The 20,035-nt window shown below is 42.0% G+C and overlaps 1 protein-coding gene across 7 annotated transcripts in view; it reads left to right on the forward strand.

The window, feature by feature from the left end:
• ERBB4 (erb-b2 receptor tyrosine kinase 4) overlaps positions 1-20,035 on the forward strand; it is a 604,652-nt gene that overhangs the window by 300,892 nt on the left and 283,725 nt on the right. For all 7 annotated transcript variants that reach the window (XM_062602108.1, XM_062602146.1, XM_062602123.1 and 4 more), the window contains exon 3: positions 16,082-16,268. In XM_062602108.1, coding sequence (XP_062458092.1) covers positions 16,082-16,268 — 187 coding nt within the window. The remainder of the gene's footprint in view (positions 1-16,081; positions 16,269-20,035) is intronic.

Consider the following 20,035-nt stretch of genomic DNA (forward strand, 5'->3'; position numbering starts at 1 on the left):
CATCCTTCCTGCTCTGCTTCAGGTGGAGCTGGTTTGGTTGTGGCGCACCATTGTGCACTGTGCAGTGCTGTGACTAAGTTTTAGTTTTCAGAGAGTAAGAGAGAAGTTCTCCTCCAGCACTAGGTAAATTAGATTCTGGAGGTGGGAGACTTGGGATGCTTCATGCCTTAAGCCAGGGTTGCCATCTAGGTTCATTGATGGGTTACAGCAGGAATTTCTTCCTAACAAAGGAGGAAACATGGCAAGACAAGAGAGGGCTAAACCCAACTGCCTGCACTGTGGCAGTCTTTTTAGTTACTAGCCTCCAGAATATAAACCAGCCAGAGTTTTGCATGAAGCATAGCTTCGGAGAAAGACACCACAAATTATTTACCCAGAGATGCTGTTCTGACTAGATCATTTTCCCTTCAAAATGCTGCTAGCTTGGAAAGGATGATGGAGTTTGACATGGAGGACATCCTGAGGCAGAAAACAAGACATTGCCATCTGCATTACGACAGCAGCATCTGTGTGTGGTTATGTACTTCACAGAACAGGGATGGGTCCATGGTTTTACACGGTTTGGAGCACATTCTTAAAGGCATTATTCAGGAAGCATTTAAGCATGTTCTAGCTTGCAGAATGAGGGTGTTATTCCAGTCCATGCCCACAGATGTGTGCCTCCATCCCAAAATGCTAGGGTTTAAGTTGCAGTCTTTTCTCAGTGAAAACATCAGCTGATGTCCCCTGGCTGTAGTTCACCTTAATACGCTTCTTTGTCCCCCTGCCTGAACCTAGACCAAGCCTCTGCTGAGGAGGATGGTCATTGTTGAGGGGGAGCTGGCTACAGCTGTGGCAAACACAGCAAAGCTTCTAGGTACACAAGAGGAAGTTCCTGCTCTGATGCTGGAGCTCAGGAGCCCTCTGGATCAGTCCTGAGACTGTTTGTTTCTCTGAAAGGAAAATATTTCCTTCTACTTGGCATGTCATCCAGTTGTTAATATTGAAGTAGACACTCAGTGTTGTCAGTACAGTCAAAATTAATCCAAGCACAACTTTCCTAGAAGAAAGATACTTGCTGTGAGCAGCTGTGCAAGCAAGACAACCACTGTCTGGCCACTCATTCTGTAGCCTTCCCCCTTGTGCAGACATGTGCAATCCCATCCTCAGCTCTAACCAGACCTGGTCCTCAGGCGTCTTGTAGTTCCAAAAGTGATGGCTTGCTTGCTGAAGGTAAGAATAGGGCAATACATTCTGTTCCATGAAAGGGCACAGCATGAAGATACTTAATTATAACTGTTATGAGTTCCTTTGAAGCAGCCTGTGATTAAACATAAGGATTTCTTGTGGAACAATTGGCCTCAGGTATCATTTTCCACTTCTTGATGTGGAATGATGAAATTCTGGTTTAGAGCTATGCTTTGGTAGAGTTCTGTCTGGTTTAATTGGTTTGGATTTAGTGATGCGTCTCAGCAAGACCAGCCAGAGCAAAGCACACATGTTAATTTGTAAGTGTCCTGTGAGTTAACTTTGAGTTTGAAAATGAAACTACAGTTTGCCTTATTGTTGGGAACACCAGAGTATGCAGTGACATGAGAATGAGCCTCCAGTGCCTTCCAGGTCCTCATCTCACATCTGTATCCTTAATCTAATATTGGCAGTGAGGATGGGGAAGCTTCTGATAGTGAAGTTTCTCCAGCAGATGTTATCCCTTTGACCGTGGTGCTGTGTTGAGACCCGGGGGGGCAGTTCTTTGTACCCTGAAGTTTGCTGCAAATCTGGTCACTGGGGTTCTTGGGGTCCCCATTTGTACCATGGTGGTAAATATTTTGGTCATGCAAAGCATTAGCCGTTGGAGTGCCAGGGCTTTAATATCTCTTTAGATTGGAAGTGCCTGCTGGATTTTAGGTGCAGGTGAGAGATTAACCTTGGTCTTTGGGCTTCACGTGAGCCCTGTGTGAACTGTTGTTAAGACAAGATGGGTAGGCCAGTGACCATTCACTGGTAGTGACAGGATTGCTGGGATTTCTAGTACAGGGTGTGCAGATGTTATCATCAGTTCTGGTTTCATGAGAAATACCTATATGGAACAGCAACTTTTCAGTTCTCCTCATTAAACTCTAAGCATTGATTTGCAAAGATCGTCACTGGTTTTCTGTAACTAATGATGATTTGTGTTTTGTTCTTGACTTTTCAACTTAATTTCAGTTAAGAATTGTATTACGCTGCATCAGGACATCATATGACACAGACTTCTTCCTTTTCTGGAAAGCTTAGAGCCTAAATGGACAAGAGGGGGGGAAAAAGCTGGCAATTTTATGAAAGCAAAGGCAAATTTGCTAAATCCTCTGTTGAGGAACAGAGAGGTGGGGACATGAGCTACTGGGCTGGTGGAAGGGAATAGGGAGCTTCTAAAAGGAGACTAGAAAGGCTGAGTTTGGCATGTTTAGTGTAGCAAAACAAAGCCTCAAGTGATATAGTCATCGCTGTCAATACCTGGGAGTAGTTTGACCTAAAGGACAGTGCCAGCACACAAGCAAATGTCAAGCAAAGTAAAACCCCTTTGTGTGGGCAGATGAAAGCTGCCTTCTTAGGCTCTGGTTCAACAGAAGCCAAAGCCTAAAGCTCTACAGTGATACTCACACTGGGAAATGTAACTAAGGTCTGCGAGGGTTGCATCCTGGATAGAATTTATCCGTTGGTTTCATAATGCTTTAATTTAGTATCAGATGTTCATGGACTGGCAGGGTCAAATAGGGATAGGAAAGACACTGGCAAAGTAGGATGCTAAAATATTCAGCCGAAAGGTTAGCCATCTATGGAAACCCATTAGGAGAAATACTGCAAATACCTTCCTGCATCTGCGAGTCCCAGAGTGAAACATGACTCACTTGTGCCTCCGGCATGTGGGAATTCCGGAGTATGAAGTACAATATGTGCAAGCTCACACTTACACACACACAGACAACTAAAAGTGCCAGGGTTTGACTGGTTATATACTTGCATCCAGAAACTTTTCCAAATGTTGAAGCATGTGAGGTGTGCTCTACACATGAGAAGTCCGTTGTATCTCACAGAACAGAAAAGGCTGGTTTTGGTGCATCCTGGAAATATTTGTAATAATCATGTCCTTAATACCAATTAAGGACATGATTCAAAGTCTGCAAGTGATGTTTATTGACTTCAAGCGGTCGGGACTTACACTGCCCTGCTTAATGATTACAAAACAAGTCTATTCAATAAATCAAGGTATAGAATTAATTCAATGAAGCTGAATGCATTTATTCATTCAGTAAGATGGTTTTGAGGCCTGAAAGGTGTGCTTGGTGCATCTGGTAGGGAGTTCTCAGGTTGGGAAGAGTGGGTCAGGAAGCAAGGGCAAACAGAGCCCTCAACCAGTGGGACCGTACAGTTCAGAGCAGCTGGGAGTAAAGAGCTATTAGAAGTTAAAGTGTCTCTTCTGTCTAGGGCCATGTGAGAAAAGAGGAAGGAGAAGAAGAGCTGGGTAAACAGGATGTGGAGCAATATGAAGAGAGGAGTTGTCTGGCTGCACCATCTGGAGACGTGGTAGTTTAGGAAATTGTGTGTGTGTGTGTGTGTGGATATCAAGCAAGTGCTGGCACTGAGTTTACTGACTTTATACTCCACCTCCAGGAGTGAAATACCCCCAGCCTGCCATCTTCTGTTTTCCCAACTGGCTCTCAAAAGCAGTGGTTGCTACAAGTAGAGGAGAATTGGACAGAGAAAAATATCTTTGGAGGCAGCACTGCCTGCAGCTTTAACTTGATCCTAGCCCTGCCAGTTGAGCCTTAAGGTCAGGCTGGGTGTTGTGAGGATGAGAGCTGGGTTTGCTCAACTGGGTTTGCTTAACCTGTCATTTTAGCCAGGATTTTTCCTGTGTATCACAGCAAGATGCAATTCAGGGAGGAAACTACCTAAGGATTGCATTTTTAGACACCCAAAATATCTAAAGGCAAGAAATGCTTCAGCATAGAAACACACACACTTTTCAAAAGTATATATGTATATTTGTAAATACGTATAAAAGATATGTGTGTGTGTATATATACACACATACACACAGACACGTTTGTTGTGCAGATCTGAAATGTTAAAAAGACCAGAGTGGGAACCCCTAATTCTGCACAATCCTCAGGCACTTCTTAGTGTTAAATTAATAGTGGTATAATTAAAATGGTGATACTGTTTGTTAAAAAAAGAGTATTTCAATAATCCATTTTACTATTGGTTATATGGAGTGTGCTTAGGTTTAACAATTATGTGCTGAGTAAAAGCAGCCTCTCCTGTAATGATTAAATGATAATCTGACGGTCCTAGCTCACAGCAGCTGGCACTTTCTGTATAGTTTACAGATTGTAAAGTAAGTCATATCCATGAAATGCCATTGCTGGCCTTCTGATGTAGTTGAGTCCTTGAGCACTCCATTTTCTCTCTCTCAAGCCATCTTTTCTTTCCTTGTGTCCCTGGATATTGAATGATAGACACATTTTCAAGGCCACTACCAAGCCAGCTGCCAGCTTTGGGAAGAGAAGGCCCTTGCTGCATGAGAAATCTCTGCTGGATGTGCTAAAACCTGGTCTTGGGTTTTGGATGACCACTGAAGCCCTTGTGCCTTCATTCCGATGGAGGATACATCCTTAGCGTGGTCAGTGAGGTGAAGGAGGCTGCAGGGGACGAGTTCAGTGCATTCAGGATCACAAGTGGGTTGTGCTTTTGGGGGTCTGGCAGCTGGACTGCTCTTGCTGAATGGCACATCCCAGCTGAAGGGTTCAGAAGACATAATGCAAAGTCTGCCATGTTTAATTGTATTTAATATTAAGTATGACAATTGCTCTTGAAAAGCTGTCTGTCAGGGAAAGGTAGTAAGGGTATTAATAAAAACAGGTGAGGAGAGGAAGCCTTTTTTAGCCTGCTGCATTATGTTATCGTTGTCAATCAGCTGGGAACTCCTTTGAAATTATTCCTGAATAGTTAATAACATTGTTTCTGTGATGACTTTAATGACTGAACCTTTCTTCCATCCTTAGCTATGACAGTAACCACTCAACTTTTTCTCCTTCAACAAGCTATTGTGTGTGCTTCAGTACATTAAGGAACATCATTAAATATAGAGGTTTCCTCTAATTAAGCCATTGGCAAAAGATTGCCTGTCCAATCATTTGCTGGTGATAAGTATTGAAGGAAATTATATCTTGTACAGAATATTACACTTTTCCTGCCATGCTTTGCCTAAAAAAAGAACAAAATGATATAAAAATAAAGCAGTAAGATTGCAAACTCAAGCACTTGGAAATTAGATAATGCCAGAATGAATCTGCCTTGTCTTAGGAGAAGCACAGTCTGTCCTTCTTCACTTCTGATGATGAGCAGTTCCCCTTTCCTCTCTGATCTCTTGCCCTGTGCTTCATCTTTTCCTGTCACAAAATGACCGTTTCTTAGGGACTCTTTAATTCTGGAGCTTTTTAGAATCTTTATACCATGAACAAGCCACTTTTTCCTCGTCTTTCTTCTGCGAAAGGGGAAATAATTGCATGTAGAATTTTTTCCAACATCCCCCTCCACAGACCCACCTATAATTCCAACAAAAAAAAGCTGTTTGTGCACCTTGAGGGAACCACCGTTTATTCATTGTTTCAGGAATTGCACGTAGGAGCAATGGTATGTTTAAGGTGTCTGGTTATGCTGGATAAGATTAATAAGAGATCCCGTCTCCTGTCAAATTGTGCATCTTGCTCAGTTCAGGAAGCACACAGAAAATGGAATGAGTGGGAGAAGGTTTTTTACATACCCCCTTAAAGAAAAGTAGTGGAATTAATGCAGAGAAAAATCTTATCTCATGGTTAGTTCAGTCACTGAGGATTAGAGGTTGTTTTCCTGGTTGGTGGCAGCCTGCATAATCTCTAAATCTGGAGTTTACATGCCTTTCCTAAAGAATACCTCTGAATTTGAAAATCAGATGCATTTACTAATAGCTCCCGTCTTATAAATTATGGATCTCTCCTTCAAGGAGACTTCAACAATCTATTAAAGCCTGAATAACAGAGCTATTCTCCAGCTCCTAGATAAACAAACCAAAACCACAGCTTTAAAACCAACAAGAAGCCTCTTCACTTTTTATCTTAGTGAAAATAAACCTAATCAAAAGCCAGCAATTAATGAATCTCTCCAGAGTTTCTATTCTTGAAGAGATTAGACTTACAAAGGCTAAAATAGTTTCAATAGGTAGGTGTGATGCTGAGCTCAGATGATGTATTTGTATAAACTCAGCTAGAAATAAGAGTTGCTAAAATCCGGTATTTATTTGGATGAAGATTCTCCTCTTCAATGAAACCAGACAGTCACCAGCTCTCCCAATATTCAGTAATTTATGTGTGCAGAAATGCCCTGGAGTGCCAATAAAAGCTGTTCCTCCCAGGAAATGCATTGAGAATACCCATTAAAGAGTGGTTGTTGCACATGTGAAGCAAACAGAAGGTATGTTTTCTTGGGAAAGGAAAGCAGTGCTCTTCAGAAATAAGAGATCTGCTTTTCCAGGATTGGACAGCCAGCTATTAGCATCTTGCAAATAACCAAAAGCCCAGACTGAGGTTTAGCTGAAATTTGGCAAGGTTAACACATTTAGTCACTTCCTGCATCTGGAAATAGAAACAGCCTTTTGCTTTCAGGAGTGGCCTGACACTTTCACCTGCAGTTTGAATGCAAGATTAGAGAAGTCCTACTGTTCAGTTCCACCTCTGTATCAGATCTCTGGGATGTTTAATTCATTCTGCATTGCTCTGAGGAGTGGGAGTCATCCCAGCCAGGGCCTCCCATTGCTGCCATAGTAGCTGGGGGAGAAATTTTAATGAATACATTAATTTGGCTAACTATAGACTTCCCCGTAATTCACACCAACTAACCTGGCTGTGTACTAGGAAAAGGAAATCAGAATGTCTAATGTACAATGCCTGTTACTCATCCTCTATGAAACGAACACATAAAATCTCCTTCTACTGTTAAGCAAAACATTCCTACAATCTTTGCAGGCAGCTTGCTTACCATGGTGTGTAATTCTGGACATCCTTTTACAGCCTGCACTGTATTTGTCATGTGTATTCTTCCATTTGACTTCTGACCAGACACTTGACCTTTTATAACCATTGTGGGAAAGACATCCTTTTTCACCTCTCATTTTTCTTCCCTGCATAAAACTTGATCCACTTGATCCCTTTGGGTGCATGAAAGCTGGAGAAGCCATGTATTCTTCTGAGATGTGAGACTATGACCACCGGTCCTGCTGCTGCTCCTCCATCTCCTCCTCTTCATCTTCCATATTCTTACTGTGGGAAGGAGACTTTGGCATGGATGGGCTGCCTGCCATTCTCCAACCATTTTCATGATTTGGAGAACCAAATAAGCAGCCTCCAAAGACTTGGTTCAGCTTAGACACTAGCAAAAAACGTCATGGTGATTTAGAATATCACAGATAGGAACAATGAGGAACTGATTGGATTTTTTTCTTATTTTGTAGATGATATTTTGTTTTGCCAAAATGAATGCACCAACTTCTTTCTGTCCACTGATATCTCAGGATGGGTAAATACGGTTGTGAAGCATTGTACAGTGAACATACCAACCAGGGTCAAGGCTCCTTGTCTTCTTGGGAAAGCACCTCTACTCTGAGGACTATACCGTCTAAGTACAGAAATGTCAAAGCTGATGGTGGGTGCAGCCATCCCAGTGCAGTGCTCCCGCTGCTGGCCCATGCTGCCTCTCTGAAGGAGTTACAGACATTGGTTTGATAAGACATCTCAAGACCCTTGAATGTGCTCACAGCTTCTTATAGGCTATGGCTGTCTGAGGGAGATTGATAAAAGGGGATGTGTTTTCCCATGGTTATTACTTTCCTAAAATCCTCCCAGAGCGTTGCTATTATTTGGTTTATGAAGTAGCAGTTTGTGCAATTTTATGTTGCCTGGAAAGAAACCATGGTTTACTTGATTTAAGCTCCCAAAAGGAGAGAAAGCAAAAAGCATCAATCTCTCCAGCTGGAAATTCTGTAACTGGGCAGTTATAAGCTGATGTGCTTTGAGTTTCTGCAAAATGTAGCTACTACTAAACAGCCCAAATAGCAAAGCCTTTTGTAACAGCATAATGCTCTCATTTTAGTCTTTCCAATCTAATTTATGACTGAAGTTTTCCCTTGGGAGATGATACAATAAACTCTCCTGGAAACCACTCTGCAAATATGTTGAAGGCCAATCAGGTCTTATAGCTTAATGTCAAAATTCTTACTGACTTGCTAACTAAGTAGTCATCCATGGCTTTCCTTAGAATGGAAAGATGTTAGCTGTGAAGATTGGGTTGTTACAGAGTAGAGACTTTGTCTAGGTGATAATGATGCTCAACATGAACAGTTTAGGATTTATTGTGTGCCTTCTTGGAGCCTGCGTACCTGAAAGTCAGACGCTTCTAAGCAGATACACAGAGGATTTGTTTCAGACAGAAAACAGTGGAAAGACTCTCAGATATTGATGCACCCTGATCAGTTGCTCTAATCAGATGATATTTTTAACTGAAAAGGAGGCATAGACACATGGTGCTAGCTGTCACCTGAGCTTAAGTCTAACTCAGTCAACAGGAGGAATTCTTGGCTACATCCTCAGAAACTCTATTTCAGAATTTGAAAGCAAAAGATTTTGGTTTATTTTGGTCCTGTCTTTTACCCAGTTATTTCTATTTAATGTTCCCATTCCCAAATTATTCTGTTATTTTGTCTATAATAATTTTATTTTTCATGTCCCACAATGGTTTCCCAGCAATACTTTGCAAAATGAGATAAGATACACATTTCAAAGACTCCCCATGGCTTTGCCTATGACCATCACTTACAAATTATTTATGGGGCTTCCTTTCCATATGTCAGATTTCAGCATTCATCTGCAGTTTAATAGATTCTAGACTGGTATTTGTTTTGCCTCCAAGCCCTCCCTAGGCCCTTCTGTAAGGTGTGTTAGCTCAGTCTCATGTATGCAACACTGTGATTCCTACATCAAACTCGAAAAATGAATAACTACACAGCTAATTCTCCTGTGAAAAGTCCCACTCCTGGAGTAATGAAATGTGAAGACCAGCCATTCAGAACAAAAAGCTTTAGTTCAACAACTCCCATGGTGGGTTCTATAAATGATGTAGCAAAATCTTCACTTACAGATTTCCAACGACTTTAACAAAAGATGCATTTAACTGCTCCTTGAAAATGGAGGAAATCGAATGCTATGCTCAATACATCCATCTGCTGCTGAGGATATTATTAATGTTTTGTAAGCATGTTACCAAAGAAGACTTAGATGTGTGTGAGGACAAGAGTATGATTTAATGTTTGTACCAGCTGTCTTAAATAACTGACTTCCAGTTCGATTCTGCAGTCATGCAGCAGTGCAAGGCTCCTCAAGTGTAGCTCTCAACATAATCATATCTAAGTCCATCCTTCTGCCTTTAATACATCTTAAAGCAGACTGAAAGAAAGATTGCCACAAGTTCCTCCTTTTTTTTTGCTAACAAATTTGAATCTAAGCTGCAACTTCAGTGTTTTGGACAACGAATTATCTGCGGCTCCCAAGGCAACTCTAGTTATGATGCACCGCTTGCTTCTAGGTCAGGCACCAGAAAAACGTTTCTCACAATCTATGTTCTGATACTAACCAGTGTTCTTAAACTTGAGGGGTTTTTATTGCAGCTTGTACAGTGCAACTGAAAAAAATCCTGGTGCTCAGAATGGCTTAACATCTCAATTTCAAATGTGTTAAAGTAACTGAAGGATGCACAGTGTGGAAGGAGACAAGGCATGGGCTTGTCCTGGAAAAAATTCCTTATGTGCATGCTCTGTGTTAGCTATGATGTTGTCTCTAAATGGACTGTCCTCTTAGACATGAGAAATGTCAGTTTGTACTACATATTTCTCATAGTTATAGATGGGCCTTTGGCAGAAGCTGCCCACAGCTGTGTGCCTGAATCCCATCAATACATCTCCTGAACTCCTTAGAAAATCTCAGTTTCTCTGTTGATCAAAAATTCATAGCCATCGATGAGCAATGTGTGGAACAGCTCATCGAGCTTCATAAATTGCAATAGGCTTGCTATACCCACATTTTGGGTATTAGCATTTCCCTTAGGGAAAGTGCAAGTGCTGTAGTTGCTTAGAGGCCACTTTGTGGCTCTTCAGTAAACTCTAATGTTTTAGTTATGACAGTGACAGATGTATTGCATTGCATGGGTGAAAATGTATGAACAAATAATGAGAATGAATTGATGGTGAGTTAGGTTAGCAGCACACTCACAAACATGCCCGGCTGCATTTTGTGAAGGTGGGCATTGTGACTGCTTTGAGAACTTTAAAGTTGAGCAAGTGCTGTCCTGGCTGTGGTTTTTTATCCTTATCATAACAAGAGGAAGGAAATTTGTCCAGTTGGATGTTGCACAGTTCTAACCAGATAAAAATGTGGGCTTTTAATTGATCACAAAGCAAAATGTGTAATGCTCTGTTCAAGGCAACTTGAGGCACGAGAAGCTTCTGAAGGAGATGATGTGGTGGTGACTATTCACATTTGTTATTTTCTTCACAGCTTTGCTGCAGGATGTTAACCTCTGCTGAGTGAGGAAGAAAAGGATAATGCACATAGGAAACATCCTCCTCTTTGTACCACTAGAAATTAGACTTTTTAGGATTTGATATAATGCAACAAAGCGCACAGTTCACACTGAAGGGTTGGCCTAGCTCCTTGGATCAGAGTCAGGAGATGTCTCTTGTCTGCTGGCAGCTGAGCCGTGTGAGGAGCTTTGCTGCTGCCTCGTGAAATGGATATCCCGTGAAAACAGATATTACTGTATTTGCAACAGATGAGATGGAAAGTGTCCACTTGGCCTGTTCCCTACATATACCTGATTTAAAGTTGTCTTTTCTGTTTCCTTCCTTGTGTGGTGGAAGGAGAAGGAACCCCTTCCCTTATGGAAACCCCTGTGCCTCCCTAGACTTTTCCAAGTAGCTGCCTCTCTTTATTCCCTGAGGAGCAGCACCCTGGTTTCCCCTGGGAACCAGAGCACTTCTGTGTCATTGCAAACAAGTAAAGCACCTCTGTGTCATTGCAAACAAGTAAAGCGCCTCTGTGTCATTGCAAACAAGTGCTGGAGAAGCACAGGCTTTTTTTCTTTGTCTCTCAAGTGAATATGCTGAATATGCATTCTTTGTCTTTTAATGTTCGTGAATTAAACACACTCATTCATCAGCTGATCCTTCTCTTGCATGCTCGTGTTTATTGGCACTTTCAAAGTGACATCAAAGCAGGCTTAAAATGTACTTAGCTTTTATGGAAAAGGGAAAAAATAACCTAAAAGATAATTAATTTTTGGGGGTCCCAGAAACATGAGCTGGGCCTGCAGCAGGTTGCTATTTCTTAAGCTCCCATGCCAAGGACTTATATCTGGTCAGATGAGGTCAGCAAGGGCTTTACCAGCTCAGGGGTCAGCGACTGGATGAATACTGTGTCTGCAGCTGAAATAAACTCCCCCGCAATACAGCTCTCTTTGGTGCTTTAGCCACAGCCTAACCTTCCTTGATAGATGTTAAGAAGACTTGGTAGTGTTTATGAGAAACATCAGCTTCCTTAATCGCTCATTGATCTGTTGTTCTGGGCAGAACGACGAAGTTCTCACTGTTACTTTGCTTCGTTACACTCAGATTCGTTTGACTTGAGAAGAAGGGTGATAAAAGATGGCAAGGAACAATCTTGCCTTTTACTCCCAGCTGACAGCATAATTCTGACTTTGCTGTTGCGAGCTTAAAATGCTTTACCCGTGCTGAGCCAATGCTAGTTCTGATTAAGGGCATGGGTTGCTTGGAGCTCGTTCTTACAGCTTGTCACCTGAAAAGAACCTCTGACAAGAACCCTTTGGTTCTGGTGTCAGGTCGGGCCCGTTCCTCTGCCCGCTGAGGTGGATGAGGGGAGCGGTGGCCGCCTTCTTGTGCGCCCTGAGGCTCAGCAGCCACCGGGGCGGGGCAGGGCAGCGCAGCGCCTGGAGGCGCACGGAGGCCTTGGCTGGGTCCATGTCGGCAAAGGTAACGCAGCTTTAGGTGTAAAACCAGAAACTGCCTGTGTTTGGGGCTGTTGGGAGACTGGTTTAGAGGGTCCTGCGCCTGCTTTTGGGGTGTAGGGCAGAGCTGAGCCTCAGGGACAGCAGGCTGTGGAGCACGAGTACTCATCTCCTGTCCAAAAATGTAGGTGGAGATCACCGGTAAATATGTCAGGCTTGAATCCTATGGCTTGGTGTGGTTTTAAAGCAGCTCGTGAGGCTTTAGGCTTGTGAAGGATTAATACTTTCCCCCCTTACACATACACTCTTTTTATTTCCTGCCAGAAGCATGCCTTTTATTACTTCAGGATCTGATACCTAACAGGCCTGGTCAGAGGAGCAGACACCTTTGGCTCTTATATCCTCAGAGGTGTCTCCTCATCAGCTTTTGAATGGCTAGGCATGTGCTTGGAGGGCTTGAGGAACAGTGTCCATTGTCCCTTCCCAACAGGAGCCTGTGAGTTTCACTTTTTCATCATGGAAATCTATGTGCTCATTCCTGCTGCTGGATGTGAGCAGCTTCGGGGAGCCAAAATGTGTTTACTGAGGCAGCAGCAGTGCTATGTGAGCATGAGCCTGTTGCTGCCCCAGTGGGTGAGTTGTTCGCATAACAGATCATGTCTCAGGAGATGGAAAGGTGACAAGGAAAAGCCAGACCATCCTGGCCAGGAATTCAGTCAAAATAATGCTGTAATGGGGTTTGGGAGGAGTCCTGGTGGATAATGGTGGTCAATAATCTAGAACAGAGATTGCCAGAGTTCATTTGGTTTTCCTCATCAGAAGCTTTTAGATTTAAGTCTGTTTCCTATTAATCTACGTCTTTCATTCCAGTTGTAGGTTTGGAGAACAAAATGCCATTATTTACATCATTGTCTCCCCTTTTTATTTTCCTGAGGGACTCATGAGAAATACGTTTTTGCAAGGACCTCCAGCCCTAGCAGGAGAATCAAACTAGGAGGTGACACTCAAACTGCCACTGCTATGAGTCGCTCCACCTCCTTGGGGGAACACAGATAAATGCTGTAGCAAAATCAGCTCAAATAGAGTATTAGGATACCTGAGTTCAGGGTACCTGAACAGGAAAGCTGTGTATTCACAGAATGAGACGTTCAAATCATGCCTAACCGTAGCATGAGTTGCAGAGGAGGAGATCAAGCTGGCTGATCCCGTCTGGTGAGGATTTGTGAGTCTGCATGGGAGCCAAGAGGCATCTTTGCAGTGACTCCAGCAGGGCTTGGAGTGAGCTCCAAGTGGGCAGGTGTCCATGTTCAGTAAGCATCATGTCAAAACTTGCAGTAACTGGTAAAGTGACAGTGCTAGCCAGGAGTGGCCAAAACCTGAGCTGCCTGCTGGGCTCCCTGTATGAGTTTTCAAGCTGGACCGGTCAGAAAACACACCATCCTGCAAAAGCATGTGAATGCTCTGCCTTTTTCAGTCATAGTTGAATGAAAAATTAAAATAACCCCAAATTAATATAAGATACCACTAGACTGGGTCAGTCAGGCTGCTGTGTTCTAGTAAACTAGAAACCCTTTGGTTTATTTTCCTAATTCTTTTTTGCAAGGATTAATGTGGCAGTTTCTCCTGTAAATAAATAGGCATTGCGAGACAATGAAAGGCATGGGACTGGAAAGGACCCTCTTGCTTGTTAAAAAACTTGCCATAAGTTGTCATTGCAGTCTGACAAAGCAACAAACCAAAGTACAGGGCTTCAAGAGTAGTTCACAATTATCAGCAAGAAGACTGTCCTTTTCTCCTCTTTTTAAACTTTGGAATGAAGATTTGCTGCTGAGTGTGTGTATGTGCCATGCTGAATTAGGGCTGTTTCAGGTGAACTTGCCATTCAGCAGTGAATGAGACATACCCTAAAAATAGAAAACGTGCTTTATAAGTGACAAAAATTGGCAGGGAGGACTTGGTCAGATGCAGTTTTGGAGCTGCTTTTAGGGTTGTTTTTTTTCAATTCAATTCCAAGTTAAACATCCTTTTAAATTAATTAGAGCAATCACAGTGTCCCTGGAATACCAGTGGAGAGATTGAATCCATGAATACAGTTTTAATAGTCCCTCAGTTCTGAAGAGAGGCTGCAAAAGGCAGCCTAAGGAAACTCTTGTGTACAATGAAAACCAAATTCCTGACTAAACTGGCTAAGATGAAAGATCTGAAAGCAGAGAACTACCATGAAAGTGCTGGGAAGCTTCTAATTATAGTGGAATCAGTGTCCCAGGGTATACAGTTAATATTGAGCTACTGAACCGTACTTCTCAACCTAGCTGGGTTCTCATCAAAGTCCTGTGCTCTGTTTAGATGCCAAGCAAGTCTTGAAACAGCTCCAGAGCTTTTTCAGCAGGTTCAGCTGAGTACAGATGTTTGACTTCAGAAGGACAAGTCATGCGTAGACTTTGTGGCATATAAACCCTTCCTTATATATACTGCCACACTTCTTAATAATCTGATGAACTTTTATAAACCTAATTAAAAGGCACTTGCACGTTTACACATGAAATCATGGCAACTGCACTGAACCAGCAAGGCAGAAGCTTCTCCTTTGTGCTGCAAATCCATGTTGCTTTTCTTTAGCAATGATATATACACAACACATTGAATTTGATGCCTGCTTGTGTTCCCCTGTTTATTACAATATTTACTGGTATCCCCATCACGTTACCTGTAGCCAGTGCCCATTACTCTAAGCAGAATTTCTCTATGTTTTGTTTTAGGTAGTGACATTGCCAAAGGGAAGAGAAAAGCACATGCATCCATGTAAGCACACAACTTAGGTCAATTTCTGCCTACTGTATGCCAGTACGCACATAAACATGCGTGTACACAGTGGTTGCAGGCTGTTGCAGGCATGCAGTTAGGTGAGGTTTGAAAACTGTATTTGAAACACTCTTTCCAACATGGAGGATCAGTTTCTGGGAGCAGGAGCATTCCTCAGCCTGTATGAAGTCCCATTGAGGATGGTGGGGCTCTATGTGGATGTTGAAAGGTGTTTGCAGATTTCTAGGCCAATTATTTAAATTCCTTAAAATGAACATTATTTTCTAAAAGAACATACTTTAATTTAGTTTTTTTTTCTTTCTAAACCCCTCTTAGTTCTGTTAAGCTTTTGTACTTTGAAAAAATATCTCTAGTTTTTGGATTGTGGGGTGGTTTTCCCCTTTACAACCCAGGCAGTCAGTCAGGAGGGTGGCTGAATAGTTCATTTAAAGCAAACAAAGATTTTAGACAACCCAAAGATGCACCAATCATTTTGCTAAAGGTTTTGACAGTGGTTTTGATCAAAGTCTGGGTTATAATAGCACATATGGTTGTAGCACTTGCAAAGGAAACCAGAAGCTGAATCTTTGCAAATGTTCAGTGATTGATTTCATTTAGAAGTACAAAAGTGTGTGTTAATACGTATGTGCCTTGTCTTTATTTACTCTTCCAAACCTGTCCCCCATGTTTACCATCCATTCCTGTTCAGTGATGAGCTTTTCCAGAGGTCTCTCTTACCCCATGTTATGTCCCTTCTGTCTCACCCTGAAATACCCAGTGCAACAGAAAGTTACTTGCAGGCAATCTTACCTGAACTGTGCCATTGCCCCACTGGATTCTGCTCATGTACTGTAGGGGCCTTTAACCTGCTCTCTGCTTTGAGTTGTACAAAGTCATCCTTTCATGCAGCTTTAATGCTTTAATGTGAATTTTTGCTACAGTTTAAGAAAACTGGAAAGAATCCCTTTATTTTCTACTTTTCAAACAAGTATCTCTAAAAACTCAGTTACACTGAAAAAGAAGAAAGTGCTTAAAATCAATAAGCTGAAATAGAATCTGTTTCCAAAGGTTTCTGGTGTTTGGGTTTTTTTGTGTTCTTTTTCTTTCATTGGGGACCAGCATATCATACTAAACCATCCACTGAATGAGAAAATGAGAACAACTCAAAATGGACCATTTCTAATGTGCTTGTTTCATTCTTGTATTTCAGTCTATCCGAGAAGTCACGGGCTATGTTTTGGTGGCTTTGAATCAGTTTGAATACTTGCCTCTGGAGAACCTGCGCATCGTTCGTGGGACCAAACTCTATGAAGAGCGCTATGCCTTGGCAATATTTCTGAACTACAGAAAGGATGGTAACTTTGGACTCAGGGAACTTGGGCTGAAGAACTTGACGGGTAAGTGAAACTTGCAAATGTGATGGATTAGTTGCAAGAACCCAAGTGACCTTGTTGAATTTTTGCCCCAAAGTTCTCAGTCTCTTGCATTGTGCACCATGAGCGGCTGGCAGCTGTTGGTTGCTCAAGAGGTTTGTTGGTACTTCATTCTTATTTTGGTTCACAACTATACACAGCCATTGCTGATCAAAGGCTGTGTGTGGAAGTCATGCCGAGCTGTGAATTTGAAACAGAAATAGTTGTTGAAAGAGTAGATGATTTTTTTCCTTAGTTTTGATATCATAAGCATGTTGGTTTCCTTGTGATCCTTGGTTATTGCACGTGTGCTGCTTCAGGTTACATGTTCTCTGCCAACTTAGCTTAGCTTTAGTATCCCCTCTGCCTCTGCTGTTGCTGCTGTGTCTCCTTTGTGGCTGCACTGGAGGGTGAGGGGGGACAGGAAAAATGTGGTAGAGAACTCTTTTTCTAAGCAAAAATAGTGCATTATATATGTGGGGAAAATGCTTCTTTTTCTTAAGACAAAAATGTAAGCCAAGTTCATCGGTTTATGTTCATCTGCAAACTCAGGGCTGGATCATGATGTGGGATAGATCATTTCATTTCTCACAGCTGAGAATTTGCAGTCAGTGGTTTAGGTCATTAAAAATTGGCTAAATATCACTGGACTGTAACTTAATAAAGTGCAGACATTTGCAAACTCTTTTTAGGGAGTTCACTAAAAGTATTTTATTTATACCTGGTTCCTCATCAGTTATGATAATTTGTACCCTAAGATTTGGTGATTGTGGAATAGCCTTACTTCTGCTAGTGGCTAAAAGCTGACTCAAAGTCAGTGACCTGAGCTGGATGTGATGTTCGCACCAGAGTACAAAGAGATGGGAGCCTTCTGAACTATATTTAGGCACCCTTCACCCTTTGCTTTTTTTGTGTTGCAATATTCAGAGCAGCACGCAAGTACTTCCAGTTCCCTCACCAGGCTGTGCAGCAAAGCTTTCAAAAAGAGGAGGGGAAAGGAGGCTTGAAACACTTTACAAACTAAAACAGTTTTGGCTGACTCTTTCTGATCATGTTCGCTTTTCTGGTCATGCTTTTAACAACTTCCTTAACTGAGACCATCATGCTGATAGCAGAGTGATTTCCAAGATCTGAAAATCCTTGCTATCCTCTTCTCTCTGTCACTTTCGTAAGCCAATTTCCTCTGCTTCTGTTTCTGTATTTCTTCCCATCTTTCTGATTTAGGGTGTTCATTGTGACTATGCCTTCACATAATACAGAGCTATACCATCAGGTAATAGTAGTATTATCTCTTTCTTCATATACTTTTTCTTGACTGTGGGTCTCAAAATGCTTTGTAAAGGTCACTAGACTGGGTGACACTGAGACAGAGAGGTGACGTGAAGCCAAGGCCAGAGAAAGACTGGAACCCTTTCCTCTTGGGTCTAAGGCTGTTGTTTTTGCCAGGAGGCAAGGGTTGTACTTTCAGTGCTTGTTTAGCTATGGCTTTGCTGCTCAGTAAGGTAAAAACCTTTATTTTGTAGTCTTTTGTTCAAGGTTTTTCTCATTGAGGCAGCTAGGCAGTTCCTCATACTCCAGAGATTCCCTCTAGAAGGTGCTTGTATGTGATAGGCATGGTGCCAAAACTGCCCAGCAAATAGCTTGACTTTCTTTCCAAGTGTCGTGAGAAAACCTGCCTTGGCTCAGCTGCTGAATCTTCCCCAACATGAGATCATCACAGCCACTTCATCTGATTTAGGTGTTTACAAAGGCCTCTGATGGGATTATTTGGCTCCAAATGTATTGTTGTCTCTTCAAAGAGAATTGCCCTAATAACACTAGCTTGTCTCCACTGAGCACTTAAAATAGCTTCTGGGTGCTGAAAATGAGCCAGTGTGTGCTTCAAAATACTCAATATTTTCTAGATAGCATGTGCAGGGCCTCCCGAGTCTCATCAGCAGCTGTTCTTTGACTATTTTGTATACTGGTTAGGATGCACCTGGCTATTTTAACCCCCAACCTGCTTGTTGTTGCAGATGCTCTCCCTGGAGCATACTAATACTTAATTTATTTTCCTTACACATCTTTAGCATTAGTAGCTGCATAAAAATGACTGGTGGACATGGGAGTCAGTGATCTTGTGCGTGGTGCGGCTGTGATAAACCAGCTGTGTCTGAACCTATCCTGTGTCTACCAACTGCTCCATATTTACATCATACACAACCAGTGGTTTGTTATTAAATTTAAGATGAAGCAGCCCCTCTGAGTTTGCATCCCTCAAGTCCGCTGCAGATTTCAAGAGATGGGATGCTGAATGGTGCATGTCTTGCACTTAAGTAAAATATGAACCTAATTCTTGCCTTGTGTGCGAAGAACTGTCTTTCTAGCACTTTTGCCTTGTTCACAGACATTTGGGAAGTTGTGTTCGTGTTTGTGCAGTGCTGGACGATGGGTTCCTGAGGGTATTTCTGCCCAGTACTGTGCAGTATACAAATACAAACTCTACTCCCTCTGTTAAATAAATGAGGAAGCTGCTGTCACCTGCAGGTTATTCTCAGACTTAGCCAGAGACAGGGTTTCGGCCTCCTGTGCGGTACCATTGCATTATTTACGCTGTGTTGTTACCAGCTGTGTTTTATTGCCAGATATGTCTGTCATGTTTTCATATTTAAATGTAACTTTGAATGCTTGAATTTCCTCCCATACACTATAAAAAGAAGTGACAGCTATGAAGGCATTAAGTCTTATCTCACCCAGGAAACGTGATTCAGTTCTCACTCCTGATATCTGTCAACCTGAAGGGGAGTTTTTGTTTGTGTAGTGCAGGCTAGGACCACATCCTAAAACTCATGACACTTGCAATAAATCTCACCTGAAAAAGCTACTTTTCCCCCTTGTTAGAGAAATGCAGTTAATGTTTCCACAAAAGCGTCAAAACCAGACAGACATTGAGCTAATGAAGTGGCTGCTGCCATCTCAGCTGGACTTATCTCAGCTTGCAGATTCAGCTGCCAAGTAGCCTTAAAGTGAAAAGGCAGGTTTGACATGCTGAACGTATTGTTCAGCCTGGGTTTAGCAGAATAACTGATGCTGAGGGAGAGGGTATGCCACCTTCTTCCATTCATTGCCTGTGAACTAGTGCAAATCATTCCTGTCTTCCCCAGGTAGCCAGGCAGTCAACCTTAACTTATCCAATGAAAAGGTATAATCGTTGTTCACAGTTTGAGTACTCCAAATACAGAGAATACCTGATGGCTGCATTTCATTATGACATTTATCTTCATGAGTGAGGAAAGAGGGATAACTCACAAGTGCCAAAACCACTTATGAAGTATCCCATATTTTCCTCTGAGTGAAGATGAATGAGAGAGGTCTACAGCAAATGATGTATCTTTGACTGAGCAGTGATAACCTCATCTTCCCTATTGGCCTTGAGGACAGAGGCTCCCCTTGTGTGTGCCTGTGCAACCCTTGAATTCCTTTACTATATTAGAATAAAATTGACTCAGCAGTGATTAGTTCAGTAGCACAAAAAGAACCCAGAAAAAAAAATCCATAGTTTCTTATTTGCTTGTTTTGCAGGAATGTAAATAAATGGTATATTAAGATAAAATGAGGTTCAAGTCGCAAGTGAATATTGTAGCTGAAGGGATTTGTTCAGTGAAAGCCAAAGAAAAGAAATCAAATTTTATGGGGAGGAGAATGATAGAAAAAGGACCATCTTCACTGGGTGTAAAAGGTGATCCATTGTCTATTTCCCCTCCTACAGATGT

The sequence above is a fragment of the Pezoporus occidentalis genome, unplaced genomic scaffold (assembly GCF_034315485.1).
Source record: "Pezoporus occidentalis ecotype Australia unplaced genomic scaffold, CSIRO_AGI_Poc_V1 ctg118, whole genome shotgun sequence".
In the NCBI taxonomy this organism is placed as follows: domain Eukaryota; kingdom Metazoa; phylum Chordata; class Aves; order Psittaciformes; family Psittacidae; genus Pezoporus; species Pezoporus occidentalis.